The 22,257-nt window shown below is 42.3% G+C and overlaps 2 protein-coding genes across 2 annotated transcripts in view; both read left to right on the top strand.

The window, feature by feature from the left end:
• LOC121714788 (tripartite motif-containing protein 16-like) overlaps positions 1–3,363 on the top strand; it is an 18,653-nt gene extending 15,290 nt beyond the window's left edge. The window contains exons 5-6 of the mRNA XM_042099854.1: positions 122–181; positions 2,469–3,363. Of these exons, the coding sequence (XP_041955788.1) occupies positions 122–181; positions 2,469–2,983 (575 nt within the window). The 3' untranslated portion in view covers positions 2,984–3,363. The remainder of the gene's footprint in view (positions 1–121; positions 182–2,468) is intronic.
• Positions 3,364–6,637: 3,274 nt separating this feature from the next.
• pggt1b (protein geranylgeranyltransferase type I, beta subunit) lies at positions 6,638–22,255 on the top strand. The gene is made up of 9 exons (XM_042099858.1): positions 6,638–6,777; positions 10,081–10,199; positions 12,306–12,370; positions 12,759–12,910; positions 14,327–14,459; positions 15,883–15,928; positions 17,497–17,681; positions 19,495–19,603; positions 20,735–22,255. The coding sequence occupies exons 1-9, from the start codon at positions 6,650–6,652 to the stop codon at positions 20,881–20,883; spliced, it is 1,086 nt and encodes a 361-aa protein (XP_041955792.1). The 5' UTR covers positions 6,638–6,649; the 3' UTR covers positions 20,884–22,255.
• The last annotated feature ends 2 nt before the right edge of the window (positions 22,256–22,257 follow it).

Below are 22,257 nucleotides of genomic sequence, written 5' to 3'. Positions count from 1 at the left end.
ACACACTATAATTTTATTGATATAAAAACCAAAGGTTAGGTTGACCTAACCTTGTCGTCATTCATACAGCTTATTTAAGTCAGTGTTGTCTATAATGTAATTTTTTTTTTTATTTCAATAGTGACTGAAGTCCAGGCTATTTTGCCTTTGGAACCTACAACCAGAGAGGAATTCCTACAATGTGAGTTTGAGTCCAAATCACAGGTCAAGTTTCATTAAAAATGAACATGTTTAAACAGTTCAACATTTTATTATGGGGTTTCCAGGAGAGGAGGAAGCAATGTATTTTCCAGACAGTCATGCTTACAGAGTAGTAACAGGTGTTGGGCCTTTGTGTTTTTTAGCCCACCAATACAAAGTCCACCATCAGCCTATGTCTTACAGTAATATGACTTTCTAAATTCAGGAGGGAATGTAAAGGATTTGCTATGCCCCTTTAACAGCAATCTCCGGCAGGTGTTTGGAGTGTTTTGTCAATTTATAAAAAATGAAAGACTGAAATATCCTACTTAAATAAATATTCAGACCCTTTGTTATGACGCTTGCAATTCAGCTCTGGTGCATCTTACTTCTAGAAAGGGTCCTTACGATGCTTCTAGAACTTGACTGGAGTCCACTTGTGCCTAAATGAATTCATTGGACATTATTAGGAGAGGCACACATTTATCTACGTAAGGTCTCACAGTTGATGGCGTATGTCAGAGTGAAAACCAAGCCACATGGTCAAGAGTAATGTCCGTAGACCTACGAGATAGGGTTGTGTGACGACACGCAAACATTTCAGCAGAATTGAAAGTGCCCAAGAGCATGGTAGCCTCCATCATTCTCAATTGGAAAAGTTTGGAAAAACCAACAGTCTTTCTAGATCTGGCCTCTCTGCCAAACGAAGTAATCCGGGACGAAGGGGCTTTTTTCAGACACGTAACCAAGGAACCAGCGGTCACTATGAATGAGATCCAGATCAGAAAAGCTTACAGAAGGAGAACCATCAGTGCAGCTCAGTGTTTGTTTTCTTCCACACACAGCAAATCTAGGAAGACTGTTGGTTGTTCTTAATCCTTTTCATTTGAGATGATTGAGATTACTGTACTCTTGAGCACTTTCAATGCTGCAGAAATGTTCTTGGATGCTTCCCCATATCCGTGTCTTCACACAACCCTGTCTCGTAGGTAAACCGTAAATTATCTCGACCACGTAGCTTGGTTTTCACTCTGACATACATCATCAACTGTGAGACCTGTTAGACAGGTGTGTGCCTCTACTAATAAGGTCCAATGAATTCATTTAGGCACAGGTGGACTCAAATCAGGTTCTAGAAGCATCTCAAGGACCATTGATAGAAGTAGGATGCACCAGATTTTGAATCCATTTTAAGATGAGTCTAAAACATAACAAAATGTGGAAAACATGACCGGGTCTGAAAACCTTCTGGTTGCACTGTATGTACTTGAAACAAGTCAAAGTCTGGTCTGTTTGCTTAGTCTCTCTCTCTTTCTCACTCACCCACCCACACCTACCCACCCACACACACTAATGGACACAGACACATACACATGGATACATAAAGATGACCAGGCCAGACACACACACACACACACACACACACACACACACACACACACACACACACACACACACACACACACACACACAGATATTTTAATTCTTTGAGTCCACAATATACAAAACAGATATTCCAAATATATCCAAGGATCCCAAATGTGATACATTAATTCATTCAGACATCCAGACATGTAAAGATACACAAGTCAGCATGGAAAGAAGAATACAACAAATGTATAGGGGTAAACACAGCCTCAGAAATGGATACATGAAGTGACATACATTGTATTTCCATAGACTGTATTCTCCTTGGTGGATCCAATATGAGAAATGAGAGTGAGATGGGAAGATGAGGTTGGGTTGGCATAATAAAGGAATTTTCAATGACTGATGCAAGACTCATGATAACCAACAGAGCAGATGCAGGCTCGATTCCCCCTCTAGATTTAGCCCAGCCCAGTCCAGTCATTCGGATGTTGCCAGGGTTTTGCTGACAGCAGATCAGGCCGTATGAAGTTTATATGGAAGGGACACGCTTGTTCAGTTACAGAGATCATTGAAGGCGCTTATTCAAGACCAACGGCCAATCAAATAACATTCCTCTTCTCTGTGATCCTGAATCAGTGTGTTGATGTGTGGTGAAATAATGTTTGTGGTGTATATAGCAAAGGCCTGGGGCATGTTCATTAGTGTATAGATGTACATAAATGTCTTCCTTTATAAACCTACAATTGAAAACACACAAATCACACACAAGTAAAGGGCCTCCCACATGCACTCATTCTAGTGCAAATATGCAGAATCAGACAAAAACACATACACAATCTCAATCTAACATTCAGTCATTCTGTCACTCATCGTGATGTTATATTAAGAAACACTTGTGTTGTCCTCTATTCCATCAGACTCCTGTCACTTCACACTGGATCCAAACACAGCACAAGGAAACCTCCATCTGTCTGAGGGGAACAGGAGGGTGAAGAAGAGATCCCATCTCCGGTCATATCCTGATCATACAGAGAGATTTGATACATTGTATGCGGTGCTGTGTAGTGAGGGAGTATATGGACGCTGCTACTGGGAGGTTGAGTGGAGTGGGGTGGTTTATATAGCAGTGTCATATAAAAGCATCAGCAGAAAAGGAAAGGGGGATGAATGTAAGTTTGGTTGTAATGATCAGTCCTGGAGGCTGAGACTCACCAGCTCTGGCTTCTCATTCTGGCACAATGATAAAGAGACTGAACTCCCTCTAGTGGTCAGCTCCAAAATAGGAGTGTATGTGGATCACAGGGCAGGAACTCTGGCCTTCTACAGCATCTCTGACACAATGACCCTCCTGCACAGAGTCCAGACCACATTCACTCACACACTCTACCCTGGGTTTTGCCTACATAAAAGATCATCAGTGCAGCTGTTGTGAGTATTCTCAGTTGAGAATTGGTCTGGTATTAGCCAGGCGGTCCCTGCTGGCTGCTGCAGTATGAGGGGAACCAAAGACAATAAAGAAAAGAGTAAGGAAGGGTAAGTAGAGTGGTCTAACATAAAGGTCAAAGTTCAAACACTGACCCCTGTATGGTGTCAGGTCGTAATTCACTCACACAATTAATAATTAATGAATAAAAATGGGTTATTAGTCTGTGCACCCACACAATTTAATATATCATATTTTAATTTCTTCATATTGACCAAGAAAATGAGTGATGAAAATATTGTTTAATAATACTGAACTGTATTGTTTAGGAATTACTGAATGTAATCAGCTGTGGATGTAAAGCCAGCTTCTGATTGCCCTGCTTGTTTTTGCAGAAATAAAAAATATGTTTGTTAGTGTGTTCTACTGTGTGCTCGCCCACCCAAAATCACAAGATTTTTTCTAAAGCGGCACTTCATTTCAATACATTGTTATTAATCAGACCGCAGTTAACATGTCATCCACTCATGTGTCAGCAACTCATATTGATTTAATGTTGATTTTCTCTTGATCAATATGTTTGTTTTGACTGAAAATGACAGCCACATGGATAAAGATTGTAAGACAATGTGGGAGAAACATGGAATCAGAAAAAAGTGTTTTCATCTTTTTTTACATTTGTTATGAAAAATGGCATGTCAAAAATGATTCATATCTGTATATAATCAATGGACACATTTTTATTTTCCATCACAGCTCTCAAAATGGTTCTTGCAATACCTACCAAACCTCTCCATATCTCCACATTTATTGTAGACCGCACCTTTTTGGTAGCAATCGAGGTTTTGAGGCAGAAACGATTCTTTGCCATTACTCTGGCCTTGTATAGTATAGTATAGAGTCTTTATTGTCCTATAAGGATATTCTTTTTCACACATATCATTATTATATTTCATGCAGGATATCCACAGCCTCATACATATAACATAACACACCCCATAACATATAACACACCCCACACCCCCCTCCCCCCAGTTTCCCTCCCTCCTCAAAACCAAACAAGCAAAAAGGTGGACAGTACAGACAACATAAAACACAAAAGAATAGGGGGGATGGATGATTGTCACAGGAGTTTGTTAAGTGCAGTGATTGCTGAGGGTACAAAACTTTTCTTAAAGTGCGCTTTTTTCCAGTACAGGGCTCTGTTAGCCTGACGAGCCAGACTCACATTAAAATGTAGGGTCTGGGCACTCACCGTTCGCAGTGCTCAGTCCGAGGGGCGGGAAATCGGTTGTCTTATAAATTCCCTCTGCACGCAATAGGACAGCGCTATGAGTCCCATGCGTTTCCCACCAGCGGAGCTAGTTGGCTAGTTCAAACTTTTGCCAACTTAATAAAGCTTAACTCGTGTCACACTGTTCGCCACAGCGACATCCATCTTATTTGTTTTCAAGTAGAAGGGAATTCAAGCCAAACCGTTGCAACTCTGCCATCAATCATTATGTTAAGCCCACCTAACGACTCTATACACGATTTGATTGGCCTGATAGAAGTTTAATTTTTCAAACTCACAAGCCAACGGAGAGTTGCTAGACTAGCCCTGGCAGCAAATATAATTTGCTGCCTCTAGGGTGCGTCTAGATTTCTAGGCTAGGGCTCTGTATCTGCGGCCAGATGGGAGTAGGGTGAAGAACCGGTTGGTCAGGGCTGCTTACTATGGTGTGTTTGTTACCCTTTGCACCCACACAATACTAATAGTATTGTACACGACACACAATACTACACAATGCTACACTGATATAGACTCAGAGACATAAGATGTACTGTATGTAAAGTCAGCTTCTGATTAGAAATAAAAGGTTTGTTTGCCATAGTGTGTCCTTACTGTCTCGCCCCTGTTTGGCAGATTCCCATCCTCTGTGGAAGCAACCGAAGAAGCCTCAAAACCTTTGGAAACAACTCCAGATACCACAGATATAATTACATTGAACTGTTTGTGTGATACTGTGTGTGTGATATTTTAAATATAGTTCCCCCTAGGGTAGATCTACAGAGAATACATGACAAGGAAAATATATACAAAAACTCTTTTATTCCAAATGCAATTTCCATGGTCAACAAACAATGGAAAATCTAGACAGAAGGGAGGTGTAGCAGCACTACAAATGGGCTGGAACTGGTGCTTTCTGTCTTGTTTCTGATGTATGCACGTGTGTGTGGGCTAGAGGGAGGGGGTATGTGATGTGCTGTGTCAATCCTGTGGATATAAGGCAATAAAGTATTCTATTCTATTCTATTCTATTCTATTCTATTCTATTCCATTCTCTATTCTCAGTCAAGTGGAGCAGAGCCAGAATATAATGTAGCTGGAACCTGTCTACATCTATCACATAGGGTCAATACCAGGCTTAATCTTAGAAAGTCTGGTCTTGATCCAATATATTCTGTGACCAAATGTAAGCTGGATGAGACTGTGGTGTGCACGGATGGAGGAGGAGTGAATTCTGTCTAAAACAGAATTCTGTCCAGTCATTGTCCTCAAACTCACAGTCAAAGTCAGCCTCCCACTAATGTCTTACAGACAGATCCTCAGATGATGTGGAATCAGCAATAAGGGTATATAGACGGGAAGCAACTCCTTTGGTGTGCAGATTGGTTTGGAAGATACTATTCAGAAGAGATTCAGTTGGAAGTGATGGAAAGCCTTTAAAGTTTTTCCGCACAAAATCCCGGATCTGGAAGTATCTGAAAAGGTGGAGCTGGGAGCTGAGCTTTGGGGAGCTGAAATTTCAGTGAAAGTTGAGAGAAACAGGCAAATGTTTTGCCTATGTATAGATCTTTAAATACTGCAATCCCCCTCTTGTGCCACACCCATAATGCAGACGGGACAGAGGGCATCCCTGCCTGGTCCCTCGTTATAATTCAAAATACGGAGAGGAAATTTAATTTGTGCGTATGGAAGCCAATGGCATGGTGGCTCTTGATGCAGACTCCAGTCCATGTGAAGTTCCCGCAACTTCTTGAATCGCTTTGCTTGACAATTCTCTCAAGGCTGCGGTCATCCTTGTTGCCTGCACATCTTATCCTAACACACTTTTCTCTTCCAGTCAACTTTCCATGAATATGCTTTGATACAGCTCTCTGTGAACACCCTTTCAGCAATGACCTTCTGTGGTTACCCTCTTTGTGGAGGGTGTCAATTTGTCTTCTGACAAAAGGTCCTTCCCATGAATGTGGTTGTGTTTCCTGAACTAGACTACGAAATGAAATGCTCAGGAAACCAACATTTCTGTATTATAACCTCTTTATTCCAATATTTTGCTAAAATTATTTTTGATTTCCATAAGCTGTATAAGCCATAGGCCTAATCATCAATAACAAAAAATGGCTTGAATTATTTCACTCTAGAATATATAAAACATTCACTTTTTGAAATAAATTGGGGGGGGGGGGGGGTAACTTTTTCACAATATTCAGATTTTTTGAAACCCATTTGCATCTGTTTTTTTTCCCCCCAGATACATTTGCATAGGCTAATAGATCTTGAAAGTAGTAGGCCTACATCTCTCCAGTAGATGGCAGTGTAGAACTTTGGGCCAGTTGAGAAGAAGGATGTAACATTAATGTTTCAGAACATAGACATAAGAATAGCAGGAAGTAGTTTCAAATGTAAAGATGGCGGAAGAAGAGAGCCCGTTTGATGATTTCGAACAAGTTGACTTTTTGAGGGATAGACATATACGTTTTTTTCAAAGATGCCTTCAAGTTTTACCGGAGAGATACTCGTCTTTGGAGACAAGCAGGTAGTAAACTATTCAGACTTCTCTGTCATAACTTAGCTTGTCACAAATACATGGCTATCAATGTAGCCTATGCTAGCCAGATGGCTAACTAACTATTCATTATTTATTAGCTTTTATAACTAAGTGACGTTAACTGAGATGTTTTTTTTGCTGCTCGGAAGAAAACTTCCCAGCACTGACGTTTTTATATTGTCCAGAATACATCACAGTCTTCAGGGTGAAAAGTGTCAGTGAAGGCTGCCTGTTTAGCGAGGATTGTCAAGTTGCGGCACGATAACGGAATTTCATGAGGTCCGCGAGAATTAATTGATTCAATTATGTTCAGGATAACTAACCAGTCGGTTACATGTTACATCTAATAGGCTATAAATCACATGAAACTGCAAACATGGCGTGCGGATGTTTGGTGCCCTTCGATTCTTTAGTTAAAGCAAAAGCTTTGTATCGTGCCGTAACACGAAGAACTGTAAACAACTTTCCCGCACTGCAGTTTCTGCCAGCCTGGAACATGAAATACCGGTAGACTGTACCTAAATGCTTCCCCACACTCTGTACAACAAAATTTTAAGGTATTTTGTTCCTCAAGTTATTTGGGGCATAAGAGACGAGCACACTTTCATGAAAAACTCCACTGCCAACAGTTAAGCAAACTGAAATACGTGATCCAAGGTTTTGATCAAATAAATACCCTACTAGGTAGGTATAATGATGAGGGAATACCTCAGGTCTGTCATTTTGCTAGATTGGCTATCTATCTTGGAAATGATTGTAGATCCCTTGGGCTTCTTAGACCCATTTGTCGACTCTGTTTTGATCTATGGCATGCTTGCAAGGGAGGCTTTTTCAGCTGTTAAGAGTAGTCATTTTGGTATTATGTGTGTCTGCCCTGTTTGCAATCAGGAGGGCTAAAACACTGCAGGAAATTGCTCTGCTGCACTGCCAGCATGCAAAAATCACTGCATCAACAAATGTCACTACTGGTCACAGCCTAATTGCAGCCTGAGCTCTTGCCATTCCATCAGTAATAATGCATGGGTGTCTGCCTCATGGTGAAAAGATGGATTAAAACCTTCTCTATATCTGCAGTGCAGTCCCAGCCCCAGCCCATTTCCGTGGATACAACGGCAACCTGGAAATAGCTGTGTGTGTGTAAGACTAAGGAGATAAAGGAGCTGATTCAGGTTCTTGTGCTGACTGACGATGTCCAGTGTCAGTTTCTGTGAGGCTTGGCCTAATATCACAGCGATGGGGCACAGCAGGCCTATTTATGCTCACTGTGTGCACTCATCCACAATCAACACGGTGAAGTCATGCAGAAAAGCATGCATGGCCACTCAGATCCGAACACAGAATCTAGTCCAGCGGGAGGAAGATGTTCGCTTCTTGTCAGCCAGCAGGGAGCGGTGTAGTCACGCCACGTCGCAACACACACCTTCAGATGAGAAACTCTTGAGCATGGAAAGCGAAATGCCCTCCTCGTTGGTGGTTCTGTGTTAACCATCTGCGATCTCCTAATTGGCACTGAGCAGATGGGAAAGCTAATGAGCTGAAATCAGCTGGCTCAGTGCATATACTCAGAAAAGGCATGGGTGTTGTTTTTGCCCCTCGAAACATAAGCTTGGGTTTTCGAACTCTGACTAGAGTGTGCTTTGTCATTATGCTCAGCAAACAAAGTGGCAGATGTTGCACTTGTCTCAAATTGAGTGTCATTGAGTACAGGCAACGACTCAGAGCACCGGTTCTGTGGCAATGCAATAGCAAATTCTAACTCTCAAGAATTTCAGCATTTTTACATTGAAATATGTTGTATAATACAGTATATCCCTAATTGTTTACATTATTAGTTGATATTACTGCCACGGAGTAGCCTAGTTGTCAGGATGCGCAGCTCCCAATACAAACTGTAATAATTACATCAGGATGAGAAGAATTTTGTTACATTTGAAAGATTTTTTTGTTGTTGTTGAATTTTTTGTCTTTTACTGGCCAGGACTGTTAAAGACAAACAAACACGGCAATCTCCACAGAATTAGTTTAGAACTAAAATATATCCATAACAACCGGACTGGTGGTTTCTGGGCAGACATGTGATATGATTAGGGGTCCAAGGAATTTATTGTTTTTTGGGCTCATGCACTACTCACAAGAAGTTAGAGATATCTGGCTTTCGGGTGAAATGTAATGTTTCAGTACAGTTCAGTACTGCAAAATTGAACTGTTGGACATGCACATTCAAAAGTTCAGAGAAGGTCACATTAAGTTCACCTGTAAAGGTTATAGTGAATTTTAGGTTCATCCTGAAATTTCACCCGAAAGCAGAATATCCCTGACTTTTTGTGAGGAGTGTACATTTAAAGCACAGTGTGGACCAGCCTCAGAATTCACCATGTATTCTTAGGCTCATTGATCTGCTTTAGAAATGTATGTTTTCATGCCTTTTTTTTTAATTTTTAAAGAAAGAAACAGTTAGAGTGAAGAGTGAGACTAACTAAATTCTACTCTGAGGCTGTTTATCCATTTCCTTTGCTTTCAGCTTAAACATTTTGATTGAACAAATCTTGATATGTCAATCTGTTGTAAAGTCAATCAAATTTCAAGGAAGGACTTTTCGCCCAATCTCAATTACATCTCAGGATGTAATTGTCCCAACTTAATAAAAATTCATATCCATAATCATCACAACCTTCTTTGGACATGTGTGGGATTTTGTCAAATGTCATCCACATAAAAAAAATTTGACTATCCACATCCATGGTATTTCATATACTCACACACAAACCAGTATTGTGTCCACAGTTCAGTGGTATAGAGTTTGATTAACATGCAAGACTCTGTAGGTTCAAATCAATTCTGGTGTAGTTTCTGTCTGATGCTAATGCTATCTGTTTGAGTTCTAATACTGGTACTCTGACTATGCTATATAGCTCACTTAGGAAGCATATGTCTCATAAAGCAGAGATTGTTGGTTCAAGGCCTGCCTTTGACTGATCGTGTTTGCTTTTCATTTCTTTTCCGATTCTCAAAGCTTTCAGTTGGGATTGGATCGATCTCTTGTTGCCTTCAGTTTTCTTTTTGTCTGATATTGCAAAAATTACGCATCAAATCCATGTTATTTTTATAGTGACATCCATCCAGTCAGCTGCTTTCCTCTCTGCAGTACATTCAACATTTGAATTTCTCAATGAAGGTTCCTCAAGCTCTGCATTTACTTAAACCCCGATGGCTGTAAATCAGGAGACTCATATCTGTACTACAGACTCTGTAGTTGATCCTGATCTTGATATTTTTTTTCTCCATGTCCAGGTTGACAATAGTCTTCTTTGCACTGTCTGGCTTGGATGTGCTAGATGCCATGGATGTGATTGAAAAGCCGAGTTTGATCGAATGGATCTATTCCCTTCAAGTTCTTCCCACTGCGGACCGTGAGTAGTCAAAATTCTGTGGTCAATGAATTAAAGGGAAACTTGGCAGGATTTCCCCCTCTGCTGGAGAAATTGTGCATTATGTTATTTCACACTGTGGGAAAAGGTAACGATAAAGCACATGGATTTGTTTACAAGCTCGTGAACGGTTAGCATAAGTTTGGCAGAACTATGTGGATGTTACAAGGAAAGAAACACGATTTAAAACGAGTTTCTTGTTTCTCACTTCTCTTTTCGGGACGGTAAGTCTCAATGTTGCAAGGTTGGTTTTCCGCCTGGGGACGCAGGCGCAGCGGGGAAAGTCACCATTTTCACCGGAACAGGTCATTTAACCATCCGAATGATTTCTAAACGGGTTTATTACGTTGAAATAGTTGCCAAGTTCCCCTTTAAGAGGATGTAGGTGCTATATGTCTATGTGTATGTAGTATGTGTTTTTAAATGTACCCTTTTCACTAGTATGGACATCACAAACTGTAGTAGTCCTAATTGTGAAGACCATGGGCTCTATCTTGGCAATCTAAAACGCAGTGCATAGCATATTCATATCACGACGCAAAGTGTACATTCCTATTTTACACTAATTTTTTTCGCCATACACTTCTCTTTTATTAAACAATGCACCCAGGGTTGTGGCAATTAACGACCTAAGGTGTGGTCTAGCGCATTATCTAAAAATCACTATCTTACACCATCTGAAAAGCATTACGGCACTGACCAAGAAAAAACTGGTCTATAGCGTACTGTCACGAGATGTAAGCAGCAGCTCCTCTGCAGGATAAATGTCCTTAGGTTTTTTTTATTGGGGTATCTGTTGCTTTTTTCAGGCTATGTTTTTGATGGTAACCTATTGTCAGTCAATAGAATGTAATAACTGTGTATAACTGTTTTGTCGTTGACTGACACCACGGTGAAGTTAATTTCACTTTGCCTATGAGTTCAAATATTAGACCAGTGCAGATGCGTGTATGCTATACTCTGCTAGGTTTTAGGAAAGCATGGTTTAGTGGAATACCTGTTCCATAAGGTCTTGCGTGCAAGCACATTTCTTCAAATGCGCTGCTGACTATCAAAATACCTATGCGGTGTTCGTACCTGAGCGCTGCTTGCTGTTAAAGGGAATGACCGATGTCATTTTAATTGGTTTAAAGGATGTTACACCCGAAACACACCCATGACTGATTAAGAAACATAAGACCAACCTTTTTGCGGCAAGCGCCCAATGTTTGATAACAAAACCCACCCCAAATGTGAACTGGACAAACCCTTAAATGTGTTTAAGCTTTTCGCTACTGACAATGCGTTTTAGCGTCGCCCAAGGGGCCTTTGACTTTGAAGACATGTCTGACATTGATATAGTACTAATTGGTACATTGTTTTTCCATCTCAAATGATTCATTTTAAGTGTCAAGTAGATGACTTTGTTTTAAATATTAAAAAACTGTTAAACAATACAGAGTTAAATCTTGTCTTAAAATACATTTTTGTCAAAATCTTTTGTAACATCTCCAAACATACCAAAAATATTCTCCCATGCTTTTGGCTGTGGCTCATCATTGTTGTGCTACCTTTTGTTCTTTTTTGGCTCTTGCTTGTGATTCACAGATGAAAGACTTTACAAGGTCGTAACCCAATTAGTATAGCCCTGTAAAGTGGCCACTGAGCCCCTTGATCTGGAAAAGTATAGGAAATGAGGTGCTTTGCAGTCAAATTCACTGACCACTTTTAGGCTGGCAGGTGTGTGTGAGGTTTGTTTTAAATGTCCCTCCAGCATCTTTAGACCACCAGGTGCCTTTTGAAAGACGCCCTCAGATTTGGCTTTAACTGTCTAGAGAATTCATTTCAATCTCTAAACTGTGCCCTTATAATGTAGTGTCACAAATGTATCCCGAATTAATATACTTTTGTCTTCTAGTAAGGACTGAATGTAAAATTGTAGTATGTTCACACTCAGAAGGAAAGGCATAGTCTATCCTAACAATGTCCCTATTATTAGGGTCTATAACCTCTTGCAAATCCAATTTCAACCACAAGGTGGCAGCCCTTCCTCTGTATTGGTACAGCACTAGAGTTACACTGATCTGTCTGTGTTGTCATTCTCACCAGAATCCAATCTGTCACGCTGTGGCTTCCGTGGATCCTCACACATAGGAGTTCCATACCAGACAAAGGTAACGCCATTCTAAAGAATGAGCTTTCTATTCTGCTACTCGTACTATTCCAGTTTCCCAGGGTGTGTGGGAAGAAGCTACGTCTATGCAAAGCACAACCATTTGTTTACTAATTATAGCCTTGTTTTCCTCTGTGAGTTCTGTAGAAGTGATAATAGCTAAACAACCTTGCCCATCAGCTCTAGTGCAATTTTTGTTAGGAAAGCACTCTTTTACGTGAATGATCCTTGATCGAGAGTGGCCAACAAAATGCTTGGCTTATTTGGGGGTACACTCTCAAGGTGCACAAAGCATGCATCCTGTACCCTGTGGCAGAGGGCAGTGAAGCATTTGTTAAATTAAACTACACATAACTGTCCTGACGTCCTGTTGTCTGTGTCTGTGTTAGGGCCCTGGCTCTCCCCACCCTTATGACAGTGCCCATGTGGCAATGACATACACGGGCCTGGCCAGCCTCATCATCCTGGGGGACGACCTGAGTCGTGTGAACAAGCAGGCCTGCATGGCAGGCTTGAGGGCCTTGCAGCTGGAGGATGGCAGGTGAGGGCTAAGAATCAAGGGGAGAGGTGCCATTATGACTTTATCATTGCACGGTCAGATTACACAATTTCAACCTGACCAGCAATTTATTGTCTTGTGTCGCGCCACAACACCACAACGAAAAGTCAAGCATGTCCGAGGTTTTGGGAACCTCCCTTTGCCCGATCTTCTGATCCAGACGTGGCAAGAATTTATGGTTCAAAGACCATTGCGGATGACAGAAACAGTTGTGTAATCTGACCAAGCCATCAGTCTACCACCTGACCTGGTGTTAAATAAAACTATCCGGTTGTGATAAGGTCTGATCTGGTAATTCGTTTTCTGCTCTCACAGTCACTCGTTTTTCTCCAGAGACAATAGAAGAGACAATTTCTTTCCACTATTCAGAGTAGCCATGAAGAAAATGGTCATTCTACTACTCACTTTCTGCCTCAACCTAATAAAATCCTATTTTTCGTGGAGGCCTGGATGTGACCATTGATATCATCTGGCTGCACAGCTTCACTAAAATGGAGGTGATGGTGACCGTTTTTTGGACGGAAAAGCTGTTGGGCCTGTGACATCATACTTAACCGGATACCACTGCTTTATTAAATGGGCTTATTACATTGAAATAGTTGCCAAGTTCCCCTTTAAAAACGTCACTTAACTTTAGATGTTTGCGTACCTATGAAGTAGTTCCTCTTTTCTGGCTGAATCACACCACTATATAAATTCGCTTTTGAAAAACGCTTTTGTGATTTGAATGGAGTTTTTGAATGACTTGCTTCTTTCAGAAATGCACGCAAAGTATATAATCTATTCATTCATAAATTGCAATCATAAAAGCAAGTTACTGCCCTTTCATCATTTTTGCTGTGCTTTCAGTTTATCTTTCGAAACCCTGTTGAAGATATTGGTGACAAAGCACTATTTGTGCTGGCCGAATGTTCCCATGAAGTTCTAGTGTACATCTTGCATCTATTAGTGACTGACCGCTCATGGAGTTCAGGCTTATTAGTGACCTTCGCACTTCTTGCTCTCGTCAGTTGAACTGAAGGAGCACATTCTAACAATGACCATTAGTTCTTTTTTTTTCCATACATGTACAGTACAAGCCCCATGCAACTTGTTTTTGCCTGTGATTTGAGAAGAAACTAAAACATGCTTTGAGCCATGAAGCGCTAGCTCCCAATAAAATGACTGAGGACCTTTTATCTAGCTTGTGGAAAACAGTATGCAAACAGATTTTGGCTCATGAGGTCATTGTGTATTGGTTTGATCAAGGGAAAACTGGGACAGTGAACCTTTTCATTATCAACAACAAACCCTCTATGTCATGTCAACCCCCCTCATGGAAAGATGTGTTCCAGAGCATGGTTCTTGAGAAAGAGAGGGGGAATTCATTTTCCTCTGTGGTGCGGTTCTTGTTTTCAGTTTCTACGCCGTCCCAGAGGGAAGTGAGAACGACATGCGCTTCATCTACTGCGCGGCCTGCATTTGCCACATGCTCGACGACTGGTCGGGGATGGACATCAAAAAGGCCATCGACTACATCAGAAAAAGCATGGTGAGTCCAAATGAGAGAGGGAGAGAGAGAGAGCGAGAGCGTTTAACCCCCCCATGTGCAGCACGAGCTGCAATCTTGCACGTGTGCAATGGAGCGCCTTCAGGGAATACTACAGTTGTAGTCACGGCCCCATTTTTTTATTCTCATGCGCACAACTCACTTGACTCATCGGGCAAGGGAACTAAAATAGATGCGCTTATTTTCACTCCGATTGGCAGTCATCTCGGTAGATGATGTAGGGGAAGTAAATGAGTTCCTATCATGAGTCCTCTTTAGATATATTTACACACACACACAATTGCAAGGCAATCGGGTGTTTTTTGGCGAGGCTTCCCTTTTTCCAAATGAAACCGAGGCAGGTCACTAGAGTAGAGAGGAGCGAGTCGGAGTCAAGAGAGCAGACGGGGCTTACAGGATGGCCCTGCCCTGCCCCCTTTGTCTTGTTTGGGATGCGTTCCACCACTCACAACCCTAACGCTCTAATCCTACAAAAGATTATATAATCCACCCCCACACACACACACCCCAGGCTGCCGTATTCCTGTCTGGTGATTGCTGGATTACATTGTCAAATGCTGTTATATATATATATATATATATAAGTTGTGTGTGTGTGAGTGAGTCAGTGGCCGGAGACTGTGACATGTGGAAGCATTCACACACACCAGGTTATTGCTGTTGATTACACTGACCAGTGGTGTGTGTGTGTCTTTGACATGGTGGTGGCCAATACTGTGACACACACACACACACACACACACACAGCGTTTGGGGCCCTATAAATAGATGTTATGATCTCAACGGGAGGCCCCCACTGGGCCATAATCCTCTTAGTGGTTCAATTATGGCGCGTCTATTAACCCCTAAAGATGGGCAGCGGGATGGGTATGGAGGGGATGTTTACCATAAGCATCTCCACACAGGATATGTTTTTAGCCTTTTGTTTCTCTTTAGACCGTCCATTCGGTCTTGTTACGTTGTGTCAAGGATTTACTCTTACCTCTGTCCACTCTGCGGAGGCGTCAGTGTTGTTGGCCAGTGTTGGTTGGGTTCCATCTGTCCAGCGCAAAGACCGCTTGCTATCAGTCGGCATTGAAGCGAAGTGAGCGCCGAATGGGCATGGTTAACCGTTTTCGTATCTGTGTTTATCTCTGGGTGGGATAATGATGTGGGGGTGGGGGGTGGGGAGACCACATGAAGTCAGCTGGTGCCGCCGTGTGAGAGTATTAATTGAGCAGTTTGAGCTTAATCCATGCCTGAGACCCATCTGCCCTCAACATGCATATGCTACCGATCACAATACCACCGAGAAGTCACCAATCAGTGAGCAATGCTTGGAATAGTGTGAAAAAAGTCACTGACCCGTATGTTTCTCTCTATCTCTCTCTTTCTCTCTATTTCTCTCTCTCTCTCGCTTCCTCAGTCCTATGACAACGGCATTGGGCAGGGAGCTGGCCTGGAGTCACATGGTGAGTCAGAATGACCTTGTTTGACTGAACTGCAATGTGTTAAAGTAACCAAACCCCCAACAATGCCTATGGTCCCTTATGAGTATCCTCCAAATCACCCCAGTCTTAATTGCAGTGAAGGATGCGATTTGTGGTTGTATAAGATTTATTTTATAAAAAATATTTTTTGCAATTAACCTCCAAAAACAGGTGTTCCTTGGTCGATTATCAGTTGAACATTGTAATTTTAATGGATGCCGTTTCCTTGAAAATTGCTCCCACACACCCACAAGCTGCAGGGAATAAAGATGGCAGCTTTAATATGACTATGGCACGAGAACTATTTAATGTAACTATGGTGCAAATTATAGCTTGCACTCTTCCTGTGCATTGAGGCTTCTTAAAGAAGCTAAATAAATAAGTTTTGCATTTGAAAAAAATGTTTACTCACTATAAAGCAGATCTGAGTGACAGAGAGTAACATGGTTGAGTGATTGAAGCGTTCCTTCATGTTCTGCTCTAGTTGGACCTCACTCAACCTCTCTGGATGAGTAGGCAGTTAAATACTAGGCTGTGGCTGGCTGAAAAGGCAGATCAGGAAGAGCACTTATGATGGATGGTCTCCCTGTCCCTCTCACACATGCCACAGTGCATGCATGCACACGTAGGGATAAATGCTACTGCTGCCTACCCAGACTTGTCATTACACTCCCTCCCTCTCCATCTTTCATTTGTTTTCTATCTCTTTTTCCCTCTCACTTATTCGGCATCATGTCTGTATTGTTCCTTGCTGCACTTGTTCTCACTTAAACTGCTTTCAGACATGTCCTCTAAATTCGCACTGTGTGCGAATCTTTGTCAGACGTATGTCCGCCCCTTCGGGAGATTCAAACATTATGTGTGAATGACACCCTGCCACATGAACAGAATCTCTGCGTAGCCTAGCCATCTAGCAGAGTAGGGTTTTAAATAGCAGAGATACATATTGCATGGTTCATGTTATGCAAGAGTGTTTTTGTACCTTAACATAATGTTTCCAAAATTGTTTCAGTGGTTCATCAACTCGTAACAGGGTGAACGGCACTTCTGCATTCGTTTCGCAGCCCTCTATTGGCTTTAACCACACTATGTAAGTTTGCCAGATCAGGTAGTGGATCTGGAGTTCGATGGAATGAAATAAGAAACTACAAATTTGACTTGTCGCAATACATCATACTTTCATAAAATCATACACTACCTTGTCTGTGGACATCGTTATTTGCCGTTGCTGAATAAACAAAAAGCATGTGTGACAGAGGAGAAGTGCTTTGGTGTTGCTTTAAGGAGAAATGTTTTGTATTGTTCTCACTTACTCTCCCTCCCTCCTTCGCCATGTCTCTGTCTGTTTTTCTCTGCACGCTTAATTTCTCTCCTTCTTTCTTCTCCAACTCCCTCTGTCTCTCTTCCTTACCCCTTTATGCCCCTGCTCCTCCTCAATCTTTTACTCTCTCTCTCTCTCTCTCTCTCTCTCTCTCTCTTTCTCTTTCTCTCTCTTTCTCTCTCTCTGCCGGCCTGTGGTAACCCTTCCCCCCCCCCCATCTATCGGTCAGGCGGCTCGACGTTCTGTGCGGTGGCGGCGCTGTGCCTGATGGGGAAGCTGGAGGAGATGTTCAGCCAGCGCGAGCTGGACCGGATACGCCGCTGGTGCATCATGCGGCAGCAGAGCGGCTTCCAAGGCCGCCCCAACAAACCCGTGGACACCTGCTACTCCTTCTGGGTGGGCGCCACTCTGGAGGTAAAGAAAACCAAAAGAGGGAGGACGGAAAACTACCCCGAAATCAAAGAAGGACTGGTGGAGATGTACAGATAGAGTGATATAGTGACTGGAAAAAAAAGAAAACAAGAAAGCGCTAAAGCACCATGAGGACTACAGCTAGCGCTGAGTGATTTAGCTGGATTCCTGTTCTTTTGAACCCCACAAGCTGTGTCATGGTGTGCCGAACAGGGGGAATTTCAAAGCAGTGAGGCTAGCATTATCTAGCGTCTTATGGGCTTTGACGGCTTGTATTAGTTTGTTTAGGTAAACACAACCCCGCCCACTAGACCCCCACCCCCCCCCCCCCCCCACATGCACACACTCTTGTGGTTCATCATGAAAGTTATTTGGAATAAGGATATGTTTTGCCAGTCCAATGAAGTCAGTGCCGTTTCAAAACAAACACATTTCGGACAGAACCATGCATTGACGAGAACACGGGCACCTTTTTCTAGGCCGTACCCATACCTAAAAACAGCTGCTGCTGTGGGTGGACCTGTGATACAAAGTTCTCTTCAGGACGGGAGAGGGAGAGAGAGGCTTAGCTTAGCTGGAACACTGTGCTGTGCTATGCTGTGCAGCCAGGACAGGAAATAGGCTTCCTCAGCAGGCAAACAGACTTGGCAGAGTAAACACACACACACACACACACACACACACACAAACTGAGGTCAGATCTCTCACTGAAAGCTGGCACTCACAAACGTGTAATGAAGAATGGCCAGATTCGCCACAGGGAGGGAAAGTATCCTTAGCTGTGAAAGCATTGTGTGTGTGTGTGTGTGTGTGTGTGTGTGTGAGTGAGCTGAGGGTAAGCTTCTGATATCGTGCAAGCCTGTTAAAAAGACAGGAAGAGCATCAGTCTTGAAACCGAATTAGATGAAATTGAGGTTACATTCTCAAGACTGTAAAGCTTTCTCCATAATTGTTACTTCGGTGATAAAAAAAATCTATCAGTAGCAGAATCCTTCATTGGTAATTATATAATTCAAAGTGTTTGAAGCCGCCCTCACCCTCTTGAGAAGGATTTATGAGGCTCCTGTTACTACTTGCTCTAAATTAAAGCCTCTCAAAAGACTTTTGGTTTGATGACCTTGGGGCCGATGGAATTGGATTGGTATGGTTTTAGCTCTAAATTTCATATTTTATTTGTAGCCACTAGAGATCTAAGTATTCATTCAATCATTTGAATCTGAAAATTCTTAGTATTCTTTTTGGACATGGTGAGTTTAAGTCAGTCGTTAATGGTTTTTGCATCATTGTGTATCATTTGTCAAATTATTGACATTTGGGCTATATCACTTGTATTTGCGTCAGAAGACCATTTCTGTTTTTTTTTTTTTTTTCTCATTCAGTTGTAACTGTTGACCAAAACTGTTGTTGGTTTCTTATAGCCTCCTTACACCAAACAACTTTGACACAATTTGGGCTTTACTCAAAAGACTTACAAGATTTGGGAAAGATTCTTGGAAGATTGGAGTCTTTTAACTAATACCCCCCAATTCAAGCTTTACTCAAAAGACTACAATCTTTCAAGAATCTTTCCCAAATCTTGTCAAAGTTGTTTGGTGTAAGGAGGCCATTAGTTGTTGTGGGAGGTGCATATGTATTGTCCCTATGCACTGCGCCACACTTCTGCAATGATGATGGCATGCTTCCGTTCATGCGAAAAGTATGTGCTTAATGAAATAAAAATGTGTGTGTGTGTGGAGGGGGGTGGGGGTGGCTCATGTTTGTTTTCTCACGTCTTGTGTTGGTCTGACCTCGTTTAAATGATCTGTCCCCCTCGCAGCTTCTAGATGTTTTCAAGTACACCAACTTTGAAAAGAACCGGAACTACATCCTGTCCACCCAGGACCGATTGGTGGGGGGGTTCGCTAAATGGCCAGACAGCCATCCAGGTAAGATGACGCCTGACTTTCCACAGTGAGGCTGGGTAAGGGTTTGGCCTTTGTCAGCTGAAACCACAGTGGAATGGGATACTCAGGCCTGTTGCTCAGCGTATATAGTTTCTGAAGGTGTTTTCTGTGGGGTTTAGGTCACTGTGTGAGAATCCACATTGTGTGACTGGATGCTTTTGTGCATTTTTTATTGAGAATGGTTTTTGTAACGGAAATAGGAAAACCTAAACTCTCTGTGGAAAACTATTTTAAATGCCACTTGAAACAGTCCCGTAATCTTACAAGGGCACAGCTCTCGCTCATTAAGATGGAGGAGACGACATAATTTACATTGATTAATCTCATATTGAAAAGGTTTTTTTTACCCCTCTACCCTTAATGTGGAATCCCATTATGTTGGATCACCCCCATTGTGTTTTCATTATGATTGAATTTAGTACACACAACCCCTCTGAAAGCTTTTACAGGCTTCCCATGGGAGGTGGGGGAGGGGAGGGGTGGTTAAAAGGGGTCACCATACATTATTCATGTTTCCTTAAACAGGCTGTCTCACACTCAGTGTCTCATATATTTCATATCTTATGTATTTTCCCCTCTGATCTGAGGACTTTTGTGCTGTGTGTGCTATATGAAGGCATACATTGTACATACACAAAATGTACAGAGGCATGTATTATGGCACTTGCTTAAACATGAATTTGGCCTCACAACCCAAACTTGTAATAATATGTGCTGTATGTTCAGGCAGTTACTGTGTTGAACCCAGTGAAAAAAAGCCTGGAGTGTCTGTGGCAGTGTGTCAGGGCCTTAAGATGTAAACAGAGAAACCTGGCTGGCCTCTTGTCCTCCTTGACTTTGAGAAGCCCAAGTGTTGGTCTATCAGTAGCAGATGCTGTATCGCATCACATCTCTGACCTACTTTCCTCTCTCTCTCTCTCTCTCTCTCTCTCTCTCTCTCTCTCTCTCTCGTCTTCTATCTCTCTCCCATCTTTTTTCTCCCTGCTTAACTTTTTTCATCTTCATTCTCTCTCTCTATCTATCTATCTATCTATCTATCTATCTGTCTCTCTTTCCATCTTTCCCCTCCTCCTCCTCCTCCCCCCACTCCTCTGTCACTGTTGTCTGTTCCAGATCCCCTACACGCCTATTTCGGGATCTGCGGTCTGTCGCTGATTGGCGAGGCCAGTCTGCGGCGAGTGCACCCCGCCCTCAACATCAGCCAGAGGGCCTTCGAGCGCCTGCAGCAGCTGCACCGGGCGTGGAGAGAGACCTGCACATGACAACGTGCCACCAGCCGACCCGCTCGCTCGCTCGCTCTCTCTTACACACACACACACACACACACACACACACACACAAACTCTTAAAAACCATGTCAGCCTCTGATGCCACGTGCATTCCTCTCAGTCCTCACCCTAACCTGAGTTAACTTAGCAATAGTGTCAGAGCTGTTGCCTGGCAGCGGGCGATGGGAGTTGCGCGGAGGGTGGGGGCGGGGTGGGGGTGTGAGTGGAAGACCTGGGAGGGGAGGGGAGGGGAGGGTGGAGTGATGAATAAATGATTGGGGTCCGGCATAATAAATTATTAAGCGGGATCTGTCAGAGTGGAACCTTGGCCCTGGGACGGTCCTCACAAGGATGGGGTTTAGCCTCTGCGCCTCACTTTTTGTGTTTGTTTGTTTTGCTGAGCCGATAGCGTAGCTGTCCCTCTTTCACCTAATTTCCTGGAGAGGTGTACAGATACTTTATTTCTATGTTTGTTACTTTGAAGTCATTCTTTGACTTGCTCATTGCCTTGAACTTAGCGTGTCGCTCTTTTTTTTTTTTTTTTTTTTTTTTTTTTGCTCCAAGTGCTATCGTTCAGAGATGTCAAAGGAGACTCTCACCCTGCCTCAGTCAGATGGGTGTGACCTTTTTTTGACTGACCGGTGCAGCTTAGCAGCCCTCTGAAGGTCATCTCTTCACTCTAGTGATTGTTACACACCTTTAAAAAAGGAAACAAAACATAAGACTAGAAGCTGATGCTGCAAACGGTTTTTAATTCACCTCGTTTCTTCTGAAGCACCTTAACTTAAACCATAAGGTGATTTACATGGTCCACCAGTGACTCATAACTGGCAAGCAACTATTGATTCCAGTTAATGTATATTCTTATGAGGGCTTTTTAGAAGCTCATATCGGGCTAATGCTGCAATGCAGCTTTAGATATAGCCTGTTTAAGATATAGCACCCACAAGCCTGTTCCTCTTTGCTGAAATGTGCCACGGACAGCACAAACTGTGCACTCTGCCCTAGAGTGGGCCCTCCGTAGTCTGCCTGTGTTGCTGCAAATTGGTGTCTCTTTTTGAAGAAATAAAAGACTTGTGAATGTTTGCTCTGATAAGGAACAAAAAAAATGAATACTATTAGTGAAATGGAATTTATTTTTTCTATACTTTGTAGAAATATTAATTGTAGATATTAATCGTTAAGTTTCATTTTTTGAAGTGCTCTGTGCTTATGGCAATCTGACGGTTTGATATGCAGAGGAATGAAGAGATGAGAACTTGAAATGAATGATATAACACTTTCTGTTTCATGGTAGAACAAATTCATTTATGCCATTGCTGAAGAGGCAGAACATATTTAATGGAAATAAATATGGTTCCTAGTATT

This window comes from Alosa sapidissima, chromosome 8 (genome assembly GCF_018492685.1).
Source record: "Alosa sapidissima isolate fAloSap1 chromosome 8, fAloSap1.pri, whole genome shotgun sequence".
In the NCBI taxonomy this organism is placed as follows: domain Eukaryota; kingdom Metazoa; phylum Chordata; class Actinopteri; order Clupeiformes; family Clupeidae; genus Alosa; species Alosa sapidissima.
The sequence above is the reverse complement of the archived record's forward strand: the minus strand, read 5'-3'. Positions and strand labels throughout refer to the sequence as shown.